This window comes from Actinia tenebrosa, unplaced genomic scaffold, assembly GCF_029948245.1.
Source record: "Actinia tenebrosa isolate PJP-AT-01 unplaced genomic scaffold, QUT_ActTen_1.0 PGA_scaffold8__29_contigs__length_14323225, whole genome shotgun sequence".
Classification (NCBI taxonomy): domain Eukaryota; kingdom Metazoa; phylum Cnidaria; class Anthozoa; order Actiniaria; family Actiniidae; genus Actinia; species Actinia tenebrosa.
Genome location: NW_028292585.1, coordinates 2,169,343 through 2,196,929, shown reverse-complemented (window position 1 = coordinate 2,196,929; position 27,587 = coordinate 2,169,343). Strand labels below are relative to the sequence as shown.

At 40.9% G+C, this 27,587-nt stretch overlaps 1 protein-coding gene and 2 non-coding genes across 3 annotated transcripts in view; 1 reads left to right on the top strand and 2 right to left on the bottom strand.

Moving 5' to 3' along the window:
• LOC116294355 (uncharacterized) overlaps nt 1-27,587 on the top strand; it is a 30,965-nt gene that overhangs the window by 2,162 nt on the left and 1,216 nt on the right. The window contains exons 2-39 of the mRNA XM_031701939.2: nt 4,893-5,189; nt 6,538-6,701; nt 7,133-7,317; nt 7,583-7,903; nt 8,205-8,333; nt 8,604-8,882; nt 9,199-9,392; nt 9,708-9,900; nt 10,139-10,279; nt 10,749-10,874; nt 10,962-11,078; nt 11,498-11,617; nt 11,770-11,877; nt 12,103-12,228; nt 12,315-12,437; nt 13,969-14,100; nt 14,305-14,412; nt 14,507-14,629; nt 14,715-14,837; nt 15,067-15,189; nt 15,556-15,675; nt 15,805-15,921; nt 16,009-16,131; nt 16,566-16,685; nt 17,027-17,149; nt 17,373-17,492; nt 17,790-17,912; nt 18,292-18,417; nt 18,572-18,694; nt 19,103-19,231; nt 19,931-20,047; nt 20,400-20,492; nt 20,776-21,021; nt 21,128-21,281; nt 25,774-25,981; nt 26,274-26,466; nt 26,734-26,868; nt 27,170-27,495. Coding sequence (XP_031557799.1) covers nt 4,893-5,189; nt 6,538-6,701; nt 7,133-7,317; nt 7,583-7,903; nt 8,205-8,333; nt 8,604-8,882; nt 9,199-9,392; nt 9,708-9,900; nt 10,139-10,279; nt 10,749-10,874; nt 10,962-11,078; nt 11,498-11,617; nt 11,770-11,877; nt 12,103-12,228; nt 12,315-12,437; nt 13,969-14,100; nt 14,305-14,412; nt 14,507-14,629; nt 14,715-14,837; nt 15,067-15,189; nt 15,556-15,675; nt 15,805-15,921; nt 16,009-16,131; nt 16,566-16,685; nt 17,027-17,149; nt 17,373-17,492; nt 17,790-17,912; nt 18,292-18,417; nt 18,572-18,694; nt 19,103-19,231; nt 19,931-20,047; nt 20,400-20,492; nt 20,776-21,021; nt 21,128-21,281; nt 25,774-25,981; nt 26,274-26,466; nt 26,734-26,868; nt 27,170-27,495 — 5,928 coding nt within the window. The remainder of the gene's footprint in view (nt 1-4,892; nt 5,190-6,537; nt 6,702-7,132; nt 7,318-7,582; nt 7,904-8,204; nt 8,334-8,603; nt 8,883-9,198; nt 9,393-9,707; nt 9,901-10,138; nt 10,280-10,748; nt 10,875-10,961; nt 11,079-11,497; nt 11,618-11,769; nt 11,878-12,102; nt 12,229-12,314; nt 12,438-13,968; nt 14,101-14,304; nt 14,413-14,506; nt 14,630-14,714; nt 14,838-15,066; nt 15,190-15,555; nt 15,676-15,804; nt 15,922-16,008; nt 16,132-16,565; nt 16,686-17,026; nt 17,150-17,372; nt 17,493-17,789; nt 17,913-18,291; nt 18,418-18,571; nt 18,695-19,102; nt 19,232-19,930; nt 20,048-20,399; nt 20,493-20,775; nt 21,022-21,127; nt 21,282-25,773; nt 25,982-26,273; nt 26,467-26,733; nt 26,869-27,169; nt 27,496-27,587) is intronic.
• Nucleotides 5,261-5,332, bottom strand: Trnaa-ugc (transfer RNA alanine (anticodon UGC)). Its single transcript has one exon. It is a non-coding gene; the product is annotated as a tRNA-Ala (tRNA).
• On the bottom strand, nt 6,086-6,157 carry Trnaa-cgc (transfer RNA alanine (anticodon CGC)). Its single transcript has one exon. It is a non-coding gene; the product is annotated as a tRNA-Ala (tRNA).

The following is a 27,587-nucleotide window of genomic DNA, read 5'->3' as shown; positions in this document are numbered from 1 at the left end:
AACATAAATTCCTGCCACCTTCCCCACCCCCCTCCCTCCCTCCCTCCCTCAATTATCTAATGGCCCATTCCTTAGTACTGCGTGGAATGCTGGCTAGTTCGTTTCTATATTTGGTTTGTTTTTGTTAGGGGTAATTGTTGCGTCCTTTGAATGATTATAGGATCGGATTATCTCGGAATTACCTTGAGAACATTTTAATATTTTGCTACGTGCCGTGCCTTGCTGTGCGCGAATGTTAGCTGTACCATGGTTGCGCATTGATTTAAAATATATCTATTTTACAACCATCACTTTCCTATGGTTTTCTGTGAGATTCACACGAACTACCGCTACATTACACCATTTACAACACACAACACTCGAGTCGCGTGTTGATTCTTATCGAGGGATGAAAACCGGAGAACCCGGAAAAAACCCTCTTAAGGCCGGTTTAGACGGTACGATTTTCGCCTACAACTATCGTATACAACACGCTCGCGTCTGTCGTAGGCGAGTTGTAGGCTTGATTTACACGCTACGACTCGAGTCGTAGGATGGCGCGAGCGTGTTGTATACGATAGTCATAGGCGAAAATCGTACCTTCTAAACCGGCCTTTAGTTAAAAGAGAACTGAATGGATCCAAACTTTCTGCGCTTTCAGACTTGAAAGAATTATTGTCTTCAAAGCTCTCTTTGTTTTTAATGCCGGAATCAATAAGTAATCTTGATCTTCAGGCTCGTCTCTCAAGGGTTCGACGATTGCCTTTAACCTGAATTTTATCTATGGCCCAAGACACTCGCTACGTCAGATAAGCGATGTCTGGGCCCAGTTGTACGAAGCCTGGATAGCCCTATCCGGCGGATAAATCCTTATTCAGTGGACAAGTCGATGCTGTTTTCCAATAAATTTATCCACTGGATACGATTTATCCGTCGGATAGCGCTATCCAGGCCCTGTAGTTAAAACCTTATCCAAAGCAATCGTTTTGAAGTCTGTCCGAGGTTGAACTCATCTTCTGCATTTTAAAAATAATCAACTAAAATTGAGCAATAGATAAATGGATTCGCAGATGACAACATTTCGTGAACCTTACCTAAAGGCTTTTGGATGACTCTTTACAATTAATTAAACAAGAATGAAAGATAAATGGATTTAAAGATGGCAAAAATAAAAATTATCATTGCATAGGACTGAAAGTTTGGACCCAATGCGAGTGTTCAAGATTTGTTCATTTTATTAGCGAATTTTCCTGTCTTATTTTTGGTTCCGACGCTGGTAATGATGGTAATGATAATGCGGTGAACTAAAAGGAATTTCAATTTGGTCTTGGCCTGATTAGTCTTCTGAATTCAAGAAGCCGTATTGTTAGCTCAACAATTTAAGAAGTCTAGACAAGAAAGAGAAGGCAAAAATATGTAGAATGAAAGGTCGGTGAATGTTCTTCGATCAGATGTAGAGACAATAGCGACTGATATTAAATGGTACTTAAGGGGATATTGAAAGCCGCTTTATATAATATGATATACAGAAACTCTGATTGGATCCCCAGGCATCGAGACACTGTTCATTGTAGGCTCCCTTGATGTAATTCTCCATTCAGCTCAGTTTGTAGGACAGACTATCTTTATCTTTATATAAAAGCAATGTCCAATTCGAATAAGAGACAAAGTTACAGATACGGATTGGGCCGGGTTCGCCGCCCCCGCCCCCCCCCCCCCCCCCCCCCCCCCCCCCCCCACACACACACACACAGTACCGTTGCATTCCTTCAATCTCAAAACTAACGGTGGTTTTTGCTAACCAGTTTAGTTAAAATCTGCGGAGAATATAATAGAATATATTTCAATCTTTGATCAACGTCTAATAACGTTTCTTTCCATATTAGTCTTCGCAAAGACTAAGAGAAATCCAAAGAGAATCAAAGGGAATGGCTGCCATGTTTGTCGATATTATAAAAGAAAACCAACGAAAAGTCTTTGCTGGATTCAGGCAACCAACATGGCGGCTATGACGTCTCTCCACAGCGATATTTCAAGTCCGTCAGCTATGCTATTACTTCTGATAACTTTTATTTGACCGATGAATCAAAAGAACGTTTGGAATGTTCTCTTGTCGATACGTGTATTAATCTGAAAGTACCAATATTAAGTAGTCTAGGATAAATATTTTCGCGACGTGTGCAGTGTGTTAGCCATTAGTTCCATGTCAGATTGTATCAATCGAGGTGATGTTAGGTAAACCTGTTTTGGGTCGAATTACTTTGCAGCAATTAGATGATAGTCTCTCCTGTTTCTTTAGTGATCAAGACAGTGGAATAACATCTCAACATCAGCAAGTCTAACCCTAAGATATCCACTGTGCAATAGTCTAGAGACCCAGGTTGAGACTAGTATTCGCCAGGCGCGGTGCTTCCCAATTTGGTTACTATAGATCATTTCAACCTGTGGAGAACTAAATTAATGACTTTCAGTTCAGTCACATTTTTGGCCAATGCGCATGCGCACCAACTAGAGCTAGCACTAGGAGAGAGTGAAGCACATTGCTTTTAAAAAACAACGCCCAACTGAGTCTACGTATAATTACGCTTTAAAATTAAATAATGCTGTAGCCTTTTCAAGGCCATTGGGTTGACAGCAAAACCGCCCGGTTGCCACAAAGTCCATTGCGGTGCTAGAAGTCGTGCGGTGCTACATGGTACACTTTCATTTTCATAAGACACACACAACGAGTTCACCTCGAAGGGTATCTAGGGCAAGATCACATTCTCCTCAAAGAACTGGCGATCAAAGCTAATACCGCAACAATATTAGTGATATGTAATATTCACTGACCTACAAACATGCATTCCAAAAGCGCGCGATAATAACGAAATGCTTCATGTGAATAGACGTTAACGAATCTTTGGAGTGGAATTCTCTTCTGCGTTGCATAGCGCATCTATTAAAGGCATGCATTTGCAGCTTTCTAGCGAAGCGCGCACAAAAAATAAGATTCTATAAGATGTGGATATCAGTTTACCTCTGCGCGCTATCGAGATTAAACACCCCTTCAGTTGAATGTAATATACATTACCATGTAGTCAAAGATAGCATTTCTAGACTTCGTAGGTCGTAAATGTTACAATATATCTCTGGTCTGATCTTACATTTTCTGGAATGATCTTATCTTCTGAATTCCTTTCAATGCCGCTATTTCCTTCGTTCATGTTGTTCTTTCCAGAGGAATATTTTTAATCAACAGAACAATCCAGAGCATCCACTAGTGGAAAATTGTTTCAATGACTTATCGCTTCAACAGGGTAATTGTAATTGAGATTAAGTTTTCTCACTGGGCTGGTGATGGCGGGAATTTTACTGATAAATAAGCCAGATTTTCGTTGCGATTAAATCCCGGCATGAAAAAGGCATTTCTCCGTGATACGGCAATTTGAAATGATAAATCGTCTTTATTTTTCAAGGGTAGCACTTTTTAGCCAGTGGCTCTCAAATCTAAATTAGTGTCTATCTACTTGCTCATATTTTTGCATTATATATATTTTTTCTTTTCAATGCTTGTTTTCACACAGGTACTTTCGTCTTTGATTGGACGATGGGAAGTTGCAATATAGATATATTTATTCCGCTGCTCTTCGACCGCGGTCTCACGTCCACGTATCATCAGAATATTGTTTTCGGAAGGGCTACAACATTTTTGAAGCAGTACGCAAAAGAGATTCAAGACCACTGAGCTTGAATCTCACTGGAATCGATCTCTCGGTTTGTAGTGTATGTGTTTCGATCTGCGCATGCGTTAGGCGTTTTAAAACGCATGCCGTCATAAGGCTGATATACAGTGTCAAATCGTTCCATTCAAATGTAAAATATTTTCATAAAAACAAGTTAAAAAGACTAATTCTGAAGAATGTAGAAGTTTAAGGAAAGCAAATATTCTGTCTTAGCTAAAAATTATAGTTATTTCATATGTCATTGAAACATTTTTTGTCGATTATCGATTATCAAGTGACCCCATATCTATACGACTCTCTGTGTGCGATCTCTTCTCGTGCGATAAAATTCCCTAACATTACATTCTAATTGATTTCGTGTGTGGTTAGTTTATGATAGCAAAAGTCTTTCGTGCTTTTGCATAGTTATTTTCTTCATCTTATCACTCTACGCATTGATTATTAAATACTAGTTGATAAGCACCCTCTCGTGTTCGGAACTGAAACCGGAAACGCCCGAGTGATCTTTTAGCCGCGACCTTTCTCATGGAAATAGATTAACTTTCGCGCGCGATAATGAAGTACATGTGTGCAAACGATTGCACACATTTGGTGACAGCATTGATGCCAAAACAAACCATGTTATCAAATCAAATGAATTTTTTAGCGTCAGTTATTAAGAAATGGTTCCAATAAATCGCTGAGTTAGCCTATAGTATCTTTAAATCCTTTAGTCCACGTCAAATCCGTTTAAAGAGTGATTAAACCTCATGTGCACTAATTTATTTTCGATAAGAAAAAGGCTTGAGAACGAAAATATTGAGACACGAAAGGTTTTGAATTCTTTCAATTTTTTATGAGTCGAGACGAGTTCCAGGTTGTTTGCATGACACTAGCTATGTGTGGAGAATCATGAAATACGTTAGCTTTAGGTTGACATGAAGGAAAGGTTTCGTCTGGGGGGGGGGGGGGGTGAGTAGGGTATTTATCCTCGTGATCGCACATACTCTTTCAAAAGTGTCTCATCTTCGGTAGAGATTTGGTATTGCTTCACTGTTTCTCACTCTCAGTGGCTTCCCCCTTTCCTTCCCCGGGTCTCTCTTATTCCTTGCACTCCCCGCGCGCCATTGTAGTCTTCTCCCGTCTCCATCAGGACAATTTTTATCCTCAAATTGAAGTAGAATGATAAAAATGTTTTATTTTTCTCAGGTCTACAAGAATGGTCTGATTACATTAGGAGAAGAGCCAATTTCATTCTCCCCCCAGAAACACAGAAAGTTCCTGTTCCCTCCCGAAGCAAAAGTCATCGCCCCTTTTTACGGGCAGGGAGATTTCACCAATACCAGTAGAATATCATACGGTGAGACACGAGATTCAGATATCCTGACTCGAGCGAGTAAAGATGTCAAGCAGTCGTTCTCTGGTGAAGACGAATTCAATGCGTCTGCGGTGTTTATTGTCACATGGTGCCAAGTTAAGCATGCACAGCACAGTCAGCATAAAAAGGTAGGATCTAGTTTTTTCTCTATTTTTTAGGAAGTGAGAAACTGAGATATTTTCTGAAAAAGGAAAATATGTGGAGATGCGGGGTATCGAACCCCGGGCCTTCCGCATGCAAAGCGGACGCTCTACCACTGAGCTACATCCCCGATTTGTTGCTTCAGCCGGAGAGATAATCATAGTCTTTCATAATGTTTTTTTCATAACGAGCTTCCTGCCTGCGGTTCATTTTAGCTTTAAATTTGACATTTTTAAGGTGCTGACACACGGTGCAGCGTTGCATGCGACATTGCACGCAACAGGACTGTTCCAGCGTGTGTCTACCCCAAACTTGTTGCACGAAACTTTGCATGCAAAAAATCTGAAATTGAATCGCTCTCTACTCTTGCAACTTTGCGCGCAACAAATTTCATTATGTTAACATAGCTGCAACATTACCTGCAACATTTTGAAATTTCCAGCCAATCAGCTTGCACCAAATTTATATCTGCTGACCAAATATCTTAACATAGCAGGCTGACACAAGCGATGTTGCGTGATTTTGTTGCGATGTGTGTTACACTGATTCAAATTTGTTGCTTGCAATGTTGCGTGCAATTTTGCATCGTGTGTCAGCACCTTTAGTGTACTTAAAAGGTTGGAGATAAAATACGAGCAAAAATCTTAATATGTTGATAGCCTGAAACAAACTCTGGGCTTATCTGAGTCAGGGCGCGGTTTATTCACAGATCAAATCGCTATTTTTTTGGGTTGGGATTTGCGCAGAAAAGACACCTGGAAAAATAAGTACCACAGTACCATTGGTTTAGTGATATTTGCATTTTGAGTGAAGCCATTTGAAGTTTATTGCGCAAGTTTCCCATTTAATTAAAAATCAAAAATTAAACATTTAAAATGTATTTTGGAGATGCGGGGTACCGAACCCCGGGCCTTCCGCATGCGAAGCGGACGCTCTACCACTGAGCTACATCCCCGAATCGTAAGTAATTGTGCTAAGTTGACTTCTTAATCCCTGTTTACACTAGCGATTTTTGCGGCGATTTTTTCTGCGATTTTTTTTCGATTTTGTCCATAATAAGTAATTGTAAAGAATTTACTTGTAAAGTTTTTATCAGGATACCAAGATTTTCCTAGACGAATGTCTCTTTTGAAGGATGAAACAAAAGATTTCATATTTCCAAAATTTGCCACAAAAATTGCAGCAAAAATCGCCGCAAAAATCGCCAGTGTAAACGGGGCTTTAGTGTGTAGGTAATGGATGTTGGCAAAAACAGGGTAGTTTTAAGATTTGACGAATGCATGTTGAGTTTTAGTTATCTGTGTTCATCAGTCCGGTGTTGGATTTTTTCCATAGAACAACACATTCCAAGCAGTACTGGTAACCAATGGCGACCAAACCTTTGTTATTTTCAACTACCTTACACGAGGTCTGCAATGGGCCAAGGGATATCATTCGCAGTGGAAAGGCGCAAAATATGCGTATGCGCAGGTGGGATTCAGCGCTGGTGATTTCGTAAGGTGAAGTAGTGTTTGATTGGTTGGCTCGACTATTTTGACTCATTACAACATCATTGTCACTATCATCATCACTATCATCAAAATCATCATCATCACCACCATCATCGTCATCGTCACCATTATCATCATCATCACCATCATCTTTATCTTCGTTCATCACCATCATCACCATCATTATCGTCATCGTCACCATCATCATCTCTACCATCATCATCACCATCATCACCATCATCTTCATCATCGTTCATCACCATCATCATCGTAATCGTCACCACCGTCATCATCGTCATCATCATCATCACCATCATTACCACCACCATCATCATCATACTGGTGGTCACCTATACTCATCACATGACCATCACACTTATCATACATCACATCTCATCCTTATCCTCGTGCACCAATAACTCTTTACTTCCCCTATCAAGATACTCCACATTACCCGGATCAGGCACAAACCAGGTTCATTGGTTAGCGAGTAAATCCAATATGAACACCCCTGGACGGTGGATATACAAGGTCGGCTGGCCCGGTATGCATGGGAACGAAGTTCAGTCAGCTGACAGCTTTGAAATAGATGATTCTACTAATACAGACTTCTTTGCTGCTCAATGTAAGTTGAAATCAAATAGAGCTAATATTTCTCCCAAAACAGCCCGTGATTCAGTGCGCGTCCTACTTGTTACCAGTTTTCCGCACAACCTCGGAAAAGCCAATAAGGGAGCTCTGTGGATCATTACCCGAGAAGAACTGGGTAATGGCAACTTTTTATGCATGGCGAAGAGGACAACGTGAATGGAATTTGTCTTACATTGTTACCACAGGTAGCCCAGCACGCTCCCCCCAAATAACTACGTTTTTCTGTTCTGATCTTATAGTTTACGATGGGTGTTTTGTTGTTCACGGTTACCTCACCGCCAACCGAAGTCAAATCTGGAAGGACGTCAGTATTCGTTCCTGTATTGCGCTCTGCTTCGAGCGACGCCAAAAATACGCTGCACTTCACAATGGTAGCCAATGCGCATGTCTGAATGACATCAGACACCTGATCAAGACTAATACTGACCAAGACTGTGATATGGCGTGTTCGGTTAACGATGATGAGGTCTGTGGAGGACAGATGACCGCGTCTGTGTATCAGAGTGTGGGTCTCGCAGCGGTTCAATCGGATCAGTCTGGTGGTCAGAGGAAACGAAAAGGTAAGAGAAGATAGTTAGATTTGGATAGAGAATGTAATGAATGGTTAGTGATGGTGCGACAAGGTTAGCAAAGGTAATGATATGGTTAGAGATGAAAAACTAAACAACTGATATGACGAATAAATATTTTTCCATTAAATTTCTCAAAATTTTCCATTTAATTCCCCCCCCCCCCCCCCCTATCCACGACATGGCTGTCGTGACAAGCACAAGTACCAGCATTGCAAAACGTGGTGAATGAAAATGCTACGAAAAGCCGAACTTAATTATAGTCACTATATTTTTGTGATCATGATAACAGATGTAGATGAGTGTGCGGTAGGAGTGGTCAGCTGTCATGCCAATGCAACATGTATCAACAAATCTCCTGGATACTGCTGTCAATGTAATGAAGGTTTCTATGGTAACGGAATCACGTGCATCGAAATAGGTACGTGTTCAAAAAAGTTCACTCAGCATGGTCCATAGTTTCCCCATTTTAGACCACCTTTGCCTCGAGTACACAATATGCATCGAATCGAAATATGGCGACCAATTTGAATAACTATTGTTGTACACTGACTAGCGACTACTGTCTGGTCCCATAGGGTCCCATAGGAGTATCGTTTATCGTGTCACGTAATAAGGCGCGTGACAATATGTGACAGGTAATGCGTGACAGATTCTGTATGACTGTAGTGTTCGTCTGTTTGACTGACAGGTGCCGTTCAACGCATGGTTGGCTTTCTCTCTGGCACAGTAAACGGTGAAGAATTCATATCTCTCAACATGGACACTATAGCATTCTCAGACGATGGTCGTGCGTACGTGTCTGTGCGAGCCTTCCCACCCTATCTGGCTCATTCTGCTAGGGTGTTGACCCCCCTGACTGACGTGGTTGGCTGGATGTATGCTAAGCCTAAACCAAGTGGGTTTTACAATGGATATAATGTGGTTGGTGCGAGGTTTGTCAGACGAGCGTCTTTGCGCTTTGATTCAGGTTTGTTCATGATATTTATTACAAAATTCCTTCCTTCCTTTTTCCTTCCTTCCTTTTTCCTTCTTTCCTTCCTTCCTTCCTTCCTTCCTCCTTTTCTTCGTTTCTTGTCTCTTTTCCTTCCATTTCTTTCATTTTGTCTCTATTCGTCTTTGATCCCTTTCGTTTTTGCTTTTCTATATATCTTTTTACTTTACTTACATATTTTACTATTTCTAGATTTCATTTCCTCTTTTATCCTCATTCTTTCTTTCTTTAACATTCTCCAGAAAGATTATCAAGTTTTCTTGACTTGACGAACCTCATGTTTTAACAACAGGCGAAGAGTTAGCTATCCTCCAGAAATACCAGGGCAGAGACGTGCTGAGCCACTATATGAAAGTTGAAACAACTATGAATGGTGCCATCCCACGAATCCACCCAAAAGCTGAAGTGCGCATGCGCAAATTTAGACAAGAATTTCAAAGGACGGCAGCGGGGAGAGTTCAGTCACGTGGTACTGTCAAATATCAGGTAAAGATACCTAGAATATTTTGTGAAATGGTCTTCCTATGGTAAAGGAATACAAAACAATAAAACTGATTTGACTAAAATTAATTCTGTCCTTCAGAATGAGCTACACTGTACTGTGACTTCCTATAAGGAGTTCAGTTATTGGTATAACTTGCCTCGCGCTCAGTTTCCATTGCAGTATTTTGTGTGTATTTTTCCCGCCAAAACGTCGCAGCCGTCACGTGCGTAAGAGTCATCCTTGCTGCTCGATGTTTGAAAGGCACAGCACAATTCTTCAAGCTCTTCATTTATTTCCTGTTTTATTTCCTGGCCCAGGTTGATGGTAGGGAACACTATTTCACAGTGGATCAGTTTATCGATTATGACGAACAAAAAAGGTGTGGTCAACACGTGGTTAGAGGTGTCCTAGAAGCTGATGTACTCACGTCAAACTATGACCCGGCCCAGGCCTTCCTCGGTATTGCTGTCAAAGGAACTTTCATCAACACTACACTGGATTCTATCGATGGTTAGTTCGACTTATGTAACATCCTTTTTAGCTTACTGTTCTGCGTTGGTTTGGATGTTTTTATCCAAGACAAATGTTAAAAACAAAGCCCGGTGGGGGGAGGTACCGGGGGGGCAAGGGGTTTTTCATTGAAATAAATATCGTGTTTCAAATTGGCCAGGAAAAACCCGAACCGAAGTAGTAGCTTAAATAGTCAACTAGTCAACTAGTAGCTTAAATAGTCAATCTTGTTCACCAGTTCAAAGCCAAGAAGCTGACAAGATGTGTGGAAGCAAGAAAGTCACGTGTCATACACGTGGAGTCTGTATTCAGTATAGGGGAGATAAAGAGTGCCGCTGTAATCATGGTTACCTTGGAGACGGGGTTACTTATTGTGATGGTAGGTATCTTACTGTTTCTTAGGTACCTAAAGTACCTTGGTTACAGGGTAGGTATCAATGGTTGCCTTGGTAACAAGGTACGGATCAACTGTTTCCTGGGTAACTGGGTTGGTATCATTGGAATTTGGAATTTGCTAGATGTCCTTTTGGATTTTGCAAATAAATTATGTAGATGTAGATGTTGGTTACCTTGGTGACTGGATACAGATCAACTGTTGCCTGGGTAACTGGGTTGGTATCAATGGTTGCCTTGGTAACAAGGTACGGATCAACTGTTGCCTGGGTAACTGGGTTAGTATCATTGGCTACCTTGGTGACTGGGTACAGATCAACTGTTACCTTGATAACGTATCAGGCTGCTTGCCTGGGGTGCGATGTATACTTTAAACGAATCCTGAGTTAATTCGTTTGCGTTTATAAGCTCAGAGCAACTGATGTATGTGGTTGTTTTTGGTGTCTTTCTTTCAGATGCTGACGAATGCAAATTAGGTCGTTACCGCTGTGCTCCAGATGCAGACTGTGTCAATACTGTGGGCTCATACAGATGTGTCTGCAAGAAAGGATATGTTGGTGATGGAAAAACCTGTCAAAAAGGTAGCAGTGCATTCTATTTCTTGACATTCTCCCATTCATTTTGCCGTTCATTTTCCATCTAGTTTAATTTATTCACCTTCCTCCCAGATTCAGTAATCCAGTGCCCAAGGCCATGTGGTGCTAATGCCAAGTGTGTGAAAATCGCTCTGGGGCTCCTGTGTAATTGTAATCCTGATTACCAAGGCGACGGATTCGACTGCAAACGTCAGTAGAATATATATATATATATATTCGAATTATTCATTAACTTTTGATTATATTAAGGATTATTACTAATTACTATGAACTAGCGATGATGATGATGATACATTATGGTGTTGATGGTGATGATGGCGATGATGGTGACAATGATACATAATGATGGTAATGGTGATAATGATGATGAGGTGGTGTAGTGATTGTTATACACTATGGTGATGATGGTGATGATGGCGATGATAGTGACAATGATACATGATGATGGTAATGGTGATGATAGTGATGATGGGGGTGATGGTGATTGTGATACATGGTGATGATGAAACATGATGGCGATGACGACAACAGTGACGATGAAGGAAGATAATGATGATAATGTCACGATAAGAATAATAATGTTAATATTATACCAATCATTTCCCTAGCGGACGGAACATGTGCAGGAATAAAGTGTGACCCCAACGCTAAATGCGCAACATCAAGTGACAAGTCACGCAAGTGCGTTTGTAACGATGGTTACCAAGGAGACGGACAGACATGTACAGGTAACACCATACCACTAAATATACGAAACTATTACTTCTAGCGGGATGACGACATTCTTGCTCAAGGGGGTACGGGTCAGTAGAGTATTATCACTTGTCAAGTTGCTTTGAGCATTAATATCGTACTGATAGTCTTCCTAATATTTTTTCAGCTTTGGAAGGAAGGTGTGGTGGCGTTGTTTGTAGCACTAATGCTCAATGCGTGCAGTCAAAATGCGTTTGTAATCCTGGTTTCCAAGGAAATGGCAAGAATTGCTCAGGTACAAAGTTTATCATTATCTAAGTGCATGACAGCTGCTTCTTCAATGCGTAAAGGATTATTGAAAATTTTGCACTTGCGCATGCACAGTAAGAGTGACATAGCTTGGGAGTCGAGTCTGTCAGACGCATTTAACAAGCAGCCGCTATGAATGCGTGACACATGCATGGATGGGCGTGACATATACGATGGGATGTCCACTGATATTCTTGCTTGTTCCTGATAGACGAAAATGAGTGTGAATTGAAAACTCATCGATGTGATACCAACGCTGACTGCATCAACACCGTAGGCTCATACTCCTGTCGATGCAGGCTAGGCTACCAAGGCGACGGCTTAAGTTGTCAGAAAGGTAACTTAAATATTGTAAGTCAGTTTATCCAGGCTTACGACTAGGAGACAGATTCAATTCGTATCAAATTCATCTTTCCTCTATAGCCTCGGCATCATGTGGAGGCGAGAAATGCCATCGATTTGCATATTGTGACGTCGATCCCCAAACCAAGAAACAACAGTGTAAATGTAGAAGAGGTTTCCGTGGCAACGGAGCTGAGTGCTTAGGTAAGCTTTACTGTCATAATAAATATGGTATAGGTTGTGGTAGACCGTCTTTAAAATTCTGATGCGATTGACAACCATCCCTCCTATCTCCCCTGTGGCGGGAAGTCCAGCTAGGGGGAGAGTAGAGGAGGGAGCTAAAGGAGGATGTTTCACTAGCATGCTTTGCGCGCCGTACTCATTATGCATCTGTCTTTAGCGTTTGTTTGAAAAACTTCCTCTCGACGGCGATTTTCCTCGATTATTTCGCCAAACAAAAACAGCAGCGGTTTGCTTATTAAAGATTTTCTGCATCCATACTGACAAACAATAGAAAGTCTGGACATTTCTCTGGGACCTAGTTCGGTATTTTTGTAATTTTTGCCATAGGAAAAATCAAAATATGCAGTATCAATGAATGGATAGAAAAAGATAAAAATTGTTTTGACAAGCGAAGTCTTTGTAGGCTTTGAATTATGTGGGAATAAGTCGAAATTAAAGGAAGGAAATTTATAAAAGGACACACCTACACAAAGTATAGTCCTCATACTATCCTATATCCCTTAAGTCTCCTTAAGTCTGCACGTTTGATTGAGATGTATTTCATGCCATGTATTTCGCTTCGTCTTGTCTTACGTCCTTGATTTCCGTGACCTGCTAGATTACCAAAAATTGTATTTTTGAGCATCTTCAGACAAATCTGATAATCTTGATTTTAAAATTCATATAATAACAACGACAATGTAAAATATTTTATTTTTTATTTTAAGTCAATCGAAGGTAGTTTTATTAAAGAGGAAAAAGAGTTAAGTTTACTTTAATTCACAGTACGTGTCACAAGCTCAACAAACAATTCAAGAATTTCCTTAATCTAACAAACTATAAACGAATAAATAGTCAAACCACTAGAAACTAATTTTATTCAACTCGAGAAAGCCAAACTTATCATTCCACAGTGCAGATAATGTAATTTTCTTTAAGAACTCAAATATACAAAAAGCTTAAAAGTTCAAATACAAAGGCAAGACATTCGAAGAAAATACTCAATCGAAGAAAGTAGATTGTATATTTTTCTCAAGGGTAGGTAAACGACAACAAACTTAACACATGGCTTTTGTATATTACCTCGAAAAACAGTTGCTAGATAAAGCTTTATTCACTAGCGATTTTCTTCCGGAAAATCGACTCTGTCTTTGTTCAAAACGATGCAAGTCTTCTTTCTTCAATGAAAATGCCTGGGAAGATGGCTGATAACTGTCACAAATTTAAGACACGTAATACCAGCAAATTCGGTATAATTGATCCTTTTTGACAATAAAGTAGATAAAGAGAAGATCCAAAGTGGAAAAGGGTTCACGATTTTTCTCTGTGATCTCCATAGTCGATGTTTCTGCATTGACATCAAAGCGAAAATGAGTAGATCACGTGACTTTTCAGTGTGATAATATAGTTGGTCGAGGCGCGCAAAGCATGCTAGGTAAACATCCTCCTTTGAGGGAGCTGTAGTCAGACTAGCAAAAAAATGTATAATGGTATCAAATTGTTTTCTTCCCAGATTTCAATGAATGTATTCCCATATTAAAAACATGTGACGTCAACGCCTTGTGTCGCAATACCCTTGGTAGCTATGAGTGTATCTGTAAGAGAGGATTTATACAAGGATCAGATGACGACAAAACGTGTATAGGTATGTATGTGTATAGGCGATGATTAATAATCACGTGTAATCCGGCATTCTGATTGGATGAGCTGCAGTACCTCACGTACGTCGCTTTGTGACTGGTTGATCAGACTTCTTCAGTTGCTGGTTTTCGTAGCCGTAATCTTGGTGGAATTTAATCAAAGCTTGTCTTTGTATATCTAAATGTTGATTATTGCGTCTTGTTTGTAGTTGATGACAGGTGTAATGGAATCAAGTGTGACGTCAATGCTCGTTGTGACCGGGTGCAGGGCTGTACCTGTAAAACAGGCTTCGTTGGTGATGGAAAGACATGCAATGGTATGGATATCAATACGACACTCTGGCCGTCTAGTGGACTGTAGTTGTTTTACCATACTCATTTATTTACTATGCATGCTCCCTTTATCTGCAGATATCGATGAATGCAAGTCAGAGATGACTCGCTGTGATCCCAATGCCGACTGCCGTAACACCGCTGGCTCATTTACCTGCAGTTGCAGGTCTGGTTTCGAAGGTGATGGCGTGCGATGTAGAGGTAAGAACTGGCACCCTGTCAATCATTGCAAAAACCTGGAAACTCGTATTAAAAAGCTATTTTATCAATATGCTTCCATACACAGTCGACAACTCGTGCGATGGCGTCGTATGTAACGTCAATGCCAGATGTGAAGTACAGCCTGATGGTCGAACAAGACGATGTGTATGTAGCAACGGTTGGCAAGGCAACGGAACCTTGTGCACTGGTGGGTTGAAAAACAACGTGTATTTCCTTTTCAATTCATTTCGTCTCTGTCCTTTAAAAGACTGGTAATGAGGCGAATAGAATTGTGGGTATCAGTCCCATGATTCAATTCGAGTAAGCTCGTTACTAGTCTTTCTCGGACTTTGGGAAGAAGAGAATTCTTTTCATTGGTTATTAAAAAACACAGGTGCTTTGGAGTAATTTTTATCTTATGATCTTATGTGTGTTAGACGTTGATGAATGTCAGTCAAGTCGATTCAGTTGTCCACCCAACACGGACTGCATCAACAGTAACGGCTCATATGAATGCCGCTGTAAACGAGGATTTGAAAAGAAAGGCTCGAGTTGTGTTGGTGAGTTTTTTATTTGTAAATCCTGTCAACCAAACAAGTTAAAATTCCATTACAGCTTATGTATTTATTATTGATTAAGTATTCATTACTATTAAGTTTGGTTTGAAGGGGTCTTATTTTATGGTTAAGTTACTGTAAAGGTTAATACATTTTACCCACGCGCATAATACAGCTTGGGCTTCCTGTGGTTGGATGACAAAAGTAAAATCCCTTTGCTCTTGAAAATTGAATTATTTCTCATGTAAAACGATTGTATTGTTCCTGCCATCCAACATTACTGTCGTCACGTGAAAACGCAAAACCTCTATTGATAGGTATTCAGTATGCTATTCAAGTTTTTTTGATTCCCTTTTTATGTTCGTTCAGAGGACGATTCTTGTGGAGGGGTCACGTGTGATGCTAAAGCACGGTGCGTTCAGACTCCTCAAGGTACTCGACAATGCGTCTGCAACACAGGATGGCAGAAAAACGGCAACAGATGCATCGGTAAATATTGGTGATCTTTCGTTATTATTCGTTATTAGTATTCTGATGTTACTTCAGATTTTGTGCGGATTGGTAACCTGTATTACCATGATAGTCAGACTTTAAACTGCGAATTGTTCTATTTTGCAGATAAAGACGAGTGCCAGACTAACCCATGCCATCCAAATGCCGACTGCATCAACTCCATTGGATCGTTTTCATGTCGCTGTAAACCTGGATATAACGGCAATGGACAAGCCTGTAACGGTAAGTTACCTTGCCCCAGGCCCCGCACGTACATCCTGATAGCCTGGTTACGCAGGATAGCAAAATACAAACGTTTTCTCTCCACAGACGTAGACGAGTGTCAGTCAGGTCAATCCAGATGTCCAGCCAATACTGACTGCATCAACAGAGAAGGCTCCTACGAATGCCGCTGTACAACTGGATTCGTTAGCAACGGCTCAAGCTGTATTGGTGAGTAGGCTTTTCTTATACACACTCACATCAAAGACGTTTGACGGAAGAGAGATCATTTTCTCATGACTAATGTAGATTTTATATCTGCGTGGATATTTTGTATCTTATATGTATATTGAGACATTCAGTTCTTCTGACAGGCGTTGGAGCGATTTGTAGCATCCTTGCTTGCTATTTGGAATATTCGTTGTCCGTAATTCATCATTGTCCATGTTTCTTTTGATTGCTGGAAATATATCTTTTGGTCTTAATCTCGCCCTTTTTCCCAAAACCCTTTGCGCGCATTAATCGCCTTTCCATATTACTTTGCGAACTATAGAAGGAATAAACTTAAATAATGAGGACTGAATACGAGCCTGTTTTGAGCATCTGTTTCAAATATGTAAGCATTACTTTATCTAGCTAATTTGTGTTCTGTTTGTTGTGTTCAGTGGACGAGTCCTGTGGCGGTGTCAAATGTGACCCCAATGCAAAGTGCATACAGATTGCTCAAGGAGTGCGACAGTGCGTTTGCAATGCAGGATGGGAAAAGAACGGCAACACATGCATTGGTAAAGAATACCTAAAATTATTAATACTATTTTGTGGTGCAACTCTCGACCCAGACCCCTGTCAATCGTACTGCGCATGCTTGTCAAAATGCTTTTTGGTTACCTTTTTGGATATCGTTGAGGATGCACAGTGTGAATGACAGAACTCTGAAGTCTTGAGTGCAAGCGAGAAGAATACTGACACATAACCCTTGGTCTTACTAGCCTCACTTCAAAGCGCTCCAGAACGAGATCAAGGAGACAAGAAGGGATTGTTTTCTTGCCATGTCTCTTCCATGATAAATGTTCTATGCCAAAGAGCTTATGCAAAAACTAATAATATTCATGTTTCTTATTTTCAGATGTAGACGAATGTCGGGCATCGATCAGCCCTTGTCATTCAAACGCCAACTGCATCAACTCAATTGGCTCGTTCTCTTGCCGCTGTAGGCCTGGGTTCAAAGGAGATGGACAATTTTGTGAAGGTCAGTCAAGGTCACATACGGGACTCATCTAGTATTTATTTGAGTGACAAGTCTCATCTCACTTTCTCAAGCCCTTCACGTCCACAGGGCCTGGCTACACAGTTTTCTGATTGGGTGGTTGCGCAGTTATAGTCCCACGCCCTCACGTCCACAGGACCTGACTACACAGGCCATTCATTTGGCGGCTATTGATTCATGCTATTTGTCTTGAATTCTGTGACAGATGATGGGACGTGTGGAGGAGTTCAGTGCCATCCTGACGCCAGCTGCCACAAGAACACAGCAGAAGGAACAAGATGTGTCTGTAAACCGGGATATCTTGGCGATGGAAGAAAATGCGCAGGTAAAAGACCGAAAATCCTACGAATAGTTTCAAAATACTCGGACCAATAGCAATGGACCTTGTTCAAATTATACACTCATTTACTCAGGGCTAGCCCATCCCACACGGCTTACCGCCTCATCTCTCATTTACCAACGGTAAAGTAAAGTATGCGCAACTCGATAACACATTTTCAGATCTTGAAAAGAACAAGTGAAAATTCTACAGAAAATTCGAAACTAGAGTATTCGAAGGCGATAGGCAAGGTTTCAGCAAGAAACACTTCCCTTGACAAGCATATATTTGTTCGTTCTCCAGATATAGACGAGTGTATTCAAGGCAAGGACGAGTGTCACGAACATGCCACGTGCACAAATAGCGCAGGCTCATATAAATGCTCTTGTAACCTTGGTTACGTTGGAGATGGATTCAACTGCACAGGTGAGAATTAGCTAATCAATTATGGCGGGAAATGATCACGTGACTTTCGCCTGGTCACACATGACTTAGAGTTTTTTAAATGACCTTGCTTATAGAACACTTGCATTATGGCGTCACTTACTATCACTACCAGAATCCCTTGAACACTTTCTTTTGTTCAGTTAATTAACCCCAATTGTTTTACTATTCTCATGAGGGGATACAAATCTGAATAAGAAGGAAGCATTCGCCAAGCATTTTGGTAGTCGTAGTAAAATGACCCCATCATGCAAAAGGCCTATAGCAGGACACAATTTTGAGCATTCGTTCCCAAGATTTTACAAAAGGCTACATTAGTGAGATTATTTAAGGAAGGTACCATCTTTTTTGGTTTGTATAGATGATGGGTCGTGTCAGGGAATCGACTGTGATCCTAATGCCAAATGCGTAGCTTCATCGCCAACAGATGGAAACAGAACTTGTGTCTGCAACGATGGATTCTCTGGGAATGGAGAGCTTTGTAGAGGTGAGCATTAACAGCAAAAAATAAAAAAATAAAAAAATAAAAAAATCGAGAACTCATTTTTAGTAGTTTGGGGTATATATTTAGGATAGTAAGGTTGATGTTGCGGTCAACTAGATAGTGACGTCATCGTTAACCTCGTTTTTATATTTGTTAGATGTGGACGAGTGTGACCTGGGGCATGCCAAGTGTCATCGTAAAGCCGAGTGCGTCAATCAAGTAGGATCATACCGGTGTCGGTGTATTCGGGGGTATGTCGGAGATGGTAAACAGTGTGAAAGTAAGTGATACTTGATGTCCTACCTTCCTGGTGGGAAGGGTAAAAGGACAGTAGGGATAGGGGTTTCTAGTACAGTGTAGCGGTAGTGCTTTAGCCTCTCACCTCTGGGGTCTCGGGCTAGATTCCTGGACTCAACAGCACATACATTATTGAGCCAAGGGTGGTGTAGGGGTAATGCATTTGCTTCTCACCTCTAGGGTCTCAGGTTTGATTCCTTGGCTCGGCATCTCATGTGAGTAGTGTTTGCTAGGTCTCTCTCATGATTAGAGGGTTTTTTCCGGGTTCTCTATTTTTCTAAATTCGATCCGGGGGCCTGTCCTGACTCAACTCATAACCTTCTACTTTCCCTTTCTATGAACAAGATGTTCAAGTCAGAACCTTTACCGAGAATTTATTTTTATTTTTCAGGCGATGGAACTTGTGAAGGAAAAGTGTGCGACTTCAACGCAGACTGTGTGACCACAAATACGACTAGAGGAATAGACAAGACATGCAAATGCAAGGATGGTTTCAGTGGAGATGGGGTTATATGCACAGGTAAGCCCTCATAGGGAATACAGGGTGTGTGTGCTGCTACGGCACCACCTTTAATGTGTTCAAAACATGTGACCAGTGGTTTCATGAGCGCATGGAATACTATTGAGTTATTGTTCGGCATTTGACATGTTGATGTTTTGATGGTACTTGCATGATTATCTATGACTGTCACCGCTGATTTCACGAAGGTGATCCCCAAACCCACCATCATATCTGAGTAGAGTTGTGGTGGCTCTCTTGTACTGCAAGAATTGTTATGCAGGTTTTTCGGTTTTTCTTACTCCGCAAAGCACCTCTAAAATATCAACATTCCTAGATCCCAATTCGACCATGGAACGAGTCACCATACATTAGTAGAGTTGCTTGTTGGTGCTCTCTTCTATTACCTGCTGGGAGGATTAGGAAAAAACTGAGTCAAGTTGGCATTGCAGTGCATTGTGGGGCTGTTTTAGGGGTCATATTTCCAAGATTTCGCCTATAAAACAGCCCCACAATGCACTGCAATACCAACTCGCCCCAGTTTCTCCCTCAATCTCGGAATGGCTAATTACCTGGGTTTTCTCTGGGTTTTTCAATTTTCGTTCCTCCGCTAAGCACCTCTAAATTCCAATTCCATCATGGAACGAGAGCCACTGGCTATTACGTGTCACCCTTGTAAAAGAAAGGTTCGTTACAAACATCCTTTGTTATGGTTACCAGATGTGGATGAGTGCATCAAGGATCCGTGTCCACCAATGTCTCAGTGTGTTAACGCGTTCGGCACCTATGTATGTCAGTGTAAGCCAGGCTACAAGAAGTCCAACGGTCTTTGCGAAAGTAAGTCGTTCTTTTATGATGTTGACTGTGCTTCTTGTTGTGTATATTTCCTTTCTTGTGTGGTCAAGGACTTTCCCTTTTGGCTCAGTTGACTGGCCATCAAGGTCAATATCCTGTCTTAGCGCTAAAAAGATCTTATGTGCTGTGTCCAATGCTATTTGAATGGATTGCGCAGTAACCGCGCGTTGTGATTGGCTAAAATGTCGTAGCGTGACCGTGCCGTGCGATGTTATTTCTAACGAGTATACTAACCCGTCTCGTCTCGAGACACAACACAGAGACGCACAACCACCAAACCCATCTATGTCAACCTAAGCATAGAACATGATATATTTATTGATTTTGTTTCCAGAGATTTGTACTCGTTGTCGAAACGGAGGGTCATGTATTGGTGAAAATGAGTGCAAATGTCCAAAGGGATATTCTGGCAACGTCTGTCAGTGGTGTAAGTACAACATCAGGATTTTTCGTACTATTCCACATAGTCCAGAGCTGGAAGCTTGACCTTAAGATCAACCATTACGCCTGGGTACGCAAGCACTGCTTGGTTACTGCGACGGTACCTTGCGGAAGGATTATGATTGGATAAACAGTTATCTGGTGTGCTGTAATTGGTTGAAGGAAATTGTCAATTCCATGACACGCGCTTCTGTGAGAATGCATATCTAGGACTTAAAAAATAATTCATATAAAGTGCGCATTAATCTTGAGTTCAAAATCGTTCACAGATGGCGAAGCATCGTTGATCTACACAAAAGGAAACAGTGTACAAAGAATGTCCCTTCCGCCTCGATCTAATGCAATAGGTCTGGTCTACAATCACGAGGGGATGGTGAATGTTGGCCTCGATTACGACTGTGTCGAGGAGTATATATACTGGACAGAGGTTATGGAAGGATGTATTATGCGCGCTAAGTATGATGGGACGAATCGGGAGTTGGTTTTCCAGAGATCTGAAGTCAGAAGCCCTGAAGGTAAGAAAGACAAGACAGCCAAATGCCATATTCTCCCCTCCCCTCCCTACTGACCCTTCCCCCCACCCTAATGATAAGTATTGATTATCATTGGTTTGCTTCACAGGATTGTCCGTGGACTGGATTGGCCGTAATCTGTATTGGACAGACTCAGGACTGGATGTGATTGAGGTATCAAGACTGAACGGTAGCAACCGGAAGGTCCTTATCTCTAACGGGCTGTACGACCCAAGGGCCATCCTCGTAGATCCCCCTAGCGGGTGAGTAACTATTGGATGGTTTTTGTTGTTTTTGTTTCTGATTGGTTCAGAGCGAAAGCCATTTAAGAGGGCATCTCTGTAACAGCGTGCCACTCGATCTGGGCTCGAAAAATAGATTTCTTTTATATTCCTATCATCGAAAGTACTATCTATCCTCACTACAAAATTGCAGTTAGAATTGTTCTAAATTCTTTTTTCCACCCGCTATGCGAATTTTTGTCCATCGACCCCAAATCAGTGAAAGACGCCGATTTTCGAGGTCGGCCGAGGGCTATTTTCAAAGTCTGTTTTCTCGGGTTTCTCTGCACATAAAAGCTAATTTTTCTATCCAGAACTTTAGTCTAGGGTAACTTCTGCATAAAAACAGTAATAGTTTTTTTTGGAATGCGCGAATTCTGAAAAATAATCCTAACTGATCGAGACTACTGAAAGCGTGACATGGAAAGCTAAGATTATGAGACCTCGAATATTGCAAATTTCTCATTTGTGGCACCTAATCCAGCCCTAAAATATCATTCAACCTTGAGATAAGAAGCTATTTTATAGATGTGTGCAATAAAATTTGCGGCACATTGCGTTTCTACGAAATAAGCTAAGTTTCAAATTGTTCTATTTTCAGTTATTTCCTTGCGTGACACGACAGGCCGTTGGGTCTGTGACGGCTACTTCTTTGCTCATTATCCTCAATACCATTACCTAAAATATAATATGATGAATTAAACCTTAACTTTACAATATTTGTTCCATTATAAAAGATTTCAATAATCTACGGCTTCATTTAATAGTGTTTCTATAAGCTGTTTTGAAATTTCACCGCACAGTAATTTTTTTTATTTGAATATTTCGAGGTCGGGAGGTCAATCGCTATTTGTTTATTTAATTATGTTATTGATCAACTCTATACTTATATTAGTAGTACTTGGAATACTGAATCCATGTCTTTGTACTAAATACCAGTGAGTTAGACTAGGAAAAAATGAAATAAAATAAAACAAAATAACAATGCATAATATTTTTTAAAATATACATCTTTTAAATATAATACAAATAACCATTATTACAAATACAAATATATATCTAAGAGCGAAATTCAGTCCGAGAGATATGAAACTATATACGATGGGCTCCGCCGAGAACCAGACGAAGCTTCTTATATATCACTTGTTCAAGAGACACCTTCAACACTTAGCATGAGTTGGGCTCTAAAACCAAGAACCGGATTGAGCTGCTCGTTTTACGGAAAATGTGCGGTCGTATTTGACAGCAAAGTTTAACCTGGGTGAGATGACTGGTAGAAAAGCAGACCCTGAACAAGTTGCCGCGGAAATGCGGTGCGCGAGAAATAAGAACGATGAAAGGCGCTTTGAAAGAGAAGAATGGCTATCGAAGACCCAGATTGCAGGAAACTCAATTAGACCCCCCCCCCCCCAACTCAATTAGACCCCCCCCTGCTGTTACAAGAAATTGATCATGAGTATAGCATATTGGCCTGCAACACCCCATTATGACACGTACGATCTTTGCGCCTACTATATCAAAGAAACAAGATCTCAGCCTTCAATGTTGCAATGCTGAAAAAAATACTTAATCACTTTGAAGTACAGTTTAGATCTAAAGACCTTAAAGCAGAGCTCTTGCGTTTGGTTGGGGAAGTCATTAAGGAATGCAAGTGTTCTCCGCAGTAGAATCAGTAGTGCTAGCTAGCTATACCGCAAACCGGTTGGCTCAGCTAGTTGGATGAGCATCGGGACTTTCGTGCGGGAGGTCGTGGCTCGAGTCCCAGCTTGACCAACACTCAGGGTCTTAAAATAACTGAGAAGAAAGTGCTGCCTTTGTAATTACATCTGCAAATGGTTAGGCTTTCAAGTGGCTCGGATGACCACTTTAAATGGCGGTCTTGTCCCTCCACAATCATCATTACTAACCAACATCGGAGGGACGTAAAAGAACCACTGAGGACGTAAAGAAACCCTGGCAGTGACCACCCTCAGTGCCTACACTTCATACTAACCATCTCTCATGCTTGTAAATTGCATAAAAGCAATCTGTCATTAACAACTCAATGTAGAGCGCCTTTGATTATATTCATATAGAAAAGGCGCTATATAAATTCATAAGATCATTGTAACATTTTATCTTAGTTCAGTGAGTACACGACAGGGGCGGCGGAAGCTGAACATTGTCCATTGGAGGACTTGGAGGAGCACGTCAAAACAGCCTGTACTGATTGACTGTTTTAAAATCGCCTTGAAAATAATGTTAGTTCCGAACCCATGAAGATAACCAAAGAATTTGTTTTTGTAATGAAGATGATGACGATGACGATGACGATGACGATGACGATGACGATGACGATGACGATGATGATGATAATGATTTATTAAATTATAATAATAATAACAATAATGATGATTATAATAATAATAATAATACAACAAAACAACAACAAAAGAAAAGGCCGTCCAATAAAAACATCAATAAGAACAATCTATCAAAGATTTCAGGAATATCAACCATCACAGATTTTGAAAGAATGCTTTAGACGCAACCATAATAGCTTGGCTTCAAAGTAGTTGAACGTACTCGAGTAGAGTGAGAGCTGAATGTTTCTCTAAGAGAAATGAGCAATACATTGATTCATTGATTGAATAATGGTAATAATAATAATGGTTTATTTGAAGCATATCTACAAGGTAGCTCTATGTCTTCAAAATTATTGGAGGAGCCAGTACCCGCAACCCTCACTTCCGAACCGCCGCCCCTGTATGATCATAATTTTCACAATCACTTGTTCTGTAGTTATGAATGAATTCATACGTTTGATTGCACCTGTTGCAAAAATCGTCATCTCAGCCGAAGAACAGTCAAGACTGCAAAGTATTTTTCGAAAAAATGATAGTATATGGAGTTCGAAAATATCAGAAGGACGAAATACCTTTTCACTATAGAAAATGATGGATAATAGTTGGAGTGACGGTTTTCCCCGCCATTTTGACGAGTAGGCAAGGAATAACAAGGCCAGGCTACTAAGCTCCATACATTTCTTGTAAATTTCTCGAGCGTGACGCGACACCTCTTCAAAAATTCTCTTTTTTACAGTTTCAAACTTTATGTATAGAAAAACCCTTCCAGGATCTGAAAGGTAAGACTATAACATAATTGTAGCGTGAATATCTAGCTTCAGAAGGCGTTATTTAGCTTAATATTAGCCGATGTTTGTCAGGGCTTCGACCGCGTGGCGTACGTGAGCGATCGAGCATGCAAATCAAAACAAAGATATCAATGATATATTTCCTACAACTTAAAAAAAACTAGAAATATTCAGCTCTACAAACAAGAACAGTTCTTAGTTTTGGATCTTTTTAGGGTGTTTGGAGATACTACTAAGCGAGGATTTTTTTACTAAATTTACTATAATTAAATAAACAAATAGCGATTGACCTCCCGACCTCGAAATATTCAAATAAAAAAAATTACTGTGCGGTGAAATTTCAAAACAGCTTATAGAAACACTATTAAATGAAGCCGTAGATTATTGAAATCTTTTATAATGGAACAAATATTGTAAAGTTAAGGTTTAATTCATCATATTATATTTTAGGTAATGGTATTGAGGATAATGAGCAAAGAAGTAGCCGTCACAGACCCAACGGCCTGTCGTGTCACGCAAGGAAATAACTGAAAATAGAACAATTTGAAACTTAGCTTATTTCGTAGAAACGCAATGTGCCGCAAATTTTATTGCACACATCTATAAAATAGCTTCTTATCTCAAGGTTGAATGATATTTTAGGGCTGGATTAGGTGCCACAAATGAGAAATTTGCAATATTCGAGGTCTCATAATCTTAGCTTTCCATGTCACGCTTTCAGTAGTCTCGATCAGTTAGGATTATTTTTCAGAATTCGCGCATTCCAAAAAAAACTATTACTGTTTTTATGCAGAAGTTACCCTAGACTAAAGTTCTGGATAGAAAAATTAGCTTTTATGTGCAGAGAAACCCGAGAAAATAGACTTTGAAAATAGCCCTCGGCCGACCTCGAAAATCGGCGTCTTTCACTGATTTGGGGTCGATGGACAAAAATTCGCATAGCGGGTGGAAAAAAGAATTTAGAACAATTCTAACTGCAATTTTGTAGTGAGGATAGATAGTACTTTCGATGATAGGAATATAAAAGAAATCTATTTTTCGAGCCCAGATCGAGTGGCACGCTGTTACAGAGACGCCCTCTTAAATGGCATGTTACTGGAAGGTTTCTTTCCTTTCCTTTTCTGTCCTATCGTTTCCAATCCTGTCAATCTCTGTTTTCAGTTTTTGTCATTCCAATCATTCACAGTTCGTCCTTGTGACATATTTTAATCTATAAAGTATCACGTGACTTCTTCCCAGTTTTACCACGTGACCTCTCGCCCATTTTCCCACGTGACCACTTCCCAGTTTTCCCACACGTGACCTTAACGAACACTAACCATGTGATTCTTTGTGTACCAGAAAGATGTACTGGTCTGACTGGACACGTCGCCGACCTCGTATCGAGACGGCTGACATGGATGGTACTAATCGCCGTGTGCTGGTATATGATGACCTGGGCTTGCCTAATGGTCTAACCCTGGTGCAGACCACCAATGAACTGTGTTATACTGATGCTGGCTCGTGGTCTATACGATGCGTGGACCTTGCCGGGTTAAATGTGCGAAAGGTGAGTAAAAATTCACAAAGAACAGTTAATATTCTTTTTTTTAGTTCAGCAATATTTACCATCTTGTTCCCAGAACCCTTATTTCTTACTGCGCATTCTTGACTAATTACGGCTCTGGTATGCTCTGCGCACGCGCACTTACAGAACACAAAGTTGTTATGGAGCGAGGGCGGGAATTCTGGTCACGTGTTCCCTCCAGTTACACTGCAGTTCTAGATCCGCTCAAACAATGACGTGACTTGTCAGTACTTATTAACCAATCATATATCACTTAACTCTGTCATCGTTTCAGGTTCTTACTCGTGTTACGTATCCGTTTGGTATCGCGTACTTTAACCGTACCTTGTACTGGACAGACTGGAATCAGAATCTCATTCATAGGATTGGTGTCGAGTCCTCAACACCGGATTCTTCCCTTGCTACCTTCGTTGGCAAAACTGGGAAAATTTTCGACGTTAAGGCGGTGCAACCTTGCCCTGCTAAAGGTTAGTAATTTATGTATTGATTTTATGTCGATCACGCAGTGAGACGCTTACTGCAACGTTAGACGCTGGATGGAATAATCCCCTCCACAGTTCCCTGCTCCATCTTGAAAGGTAGCCGTCCCTTTGCATCGAAGCAAGACGAACTGTGAGCTCCAAATGGTAAAGACATGTGAATAATTGTCCACGGTGTTAAAAAGATCTCTATCCTGCGGTAATTCATATTTAACTCACAGACAGGCTGTTTAAACAAAGCTATGTTCTTTTTAGTGCCACGAAATCCATGTTCAGATAAGAATGGAGGGTGTTTGGGGCTGTGTCTTCTCAAGCCGCATGGTGGTTACACGTGTTCGTGTCCTAAGGGTCAGTTTCCTGTAAAAGATGGAAATCAAACGACATGTAGAGGTAGGAGATATAAAGATTAACTTCCTACTCGCCAATAAGATGATTGAAATGTTGGTTAATATTCTTTGCTTGTTTATGTACTCCTTTCCATCCCCCCCTGGCTAACCTTTTCTACTTCCACCCTCTCTCAGTCCCTTACTTCCTACCTTACGGCTTCCTCCCCCTTCCCCTCTTTGGTTACCCTCCCTGCCTTCCCTCCTTCTTTCCATGCCTTTCTTCCTCGCACAGTATTAAACACCCACACAGCCACTCACTCATTCATCCACTATTTATACATTTTTCTTTATCTGTTTTACTTTAGGTAAATGTGACGATCCACTGGGGATGGAGAAAGGTCTCATATCTGATGCCCAGCTCACCGCATCCTCGGCATGGAGCAACAACCCCAAGCGTCACGGCGCACACCGAGCCCGCCTGAACCTAGACACTTGGCCAGCGGGATGGAGCACGAAGAAGTTCGACCCGAAACCATGGGTACAGATTGATTTGGGCACCCATACGATGGTGACTGGGGTTGCGACTCAGGGACTGGGGAAGAGTATTGGGGAATGGGTCAAGACGTATCGGGTGGCGTACTCTGATGATGGGGTCACGTGGTATGTGCTCAGAAACGGTGGTCGGAAAAAGGTAGGTGGAAATTAAAACCATTCCTACATGGCAGACATGTTAGCGGACACGAGGAGAAATCTTTCGTACCGCTAACATGGCCGCCATCACGT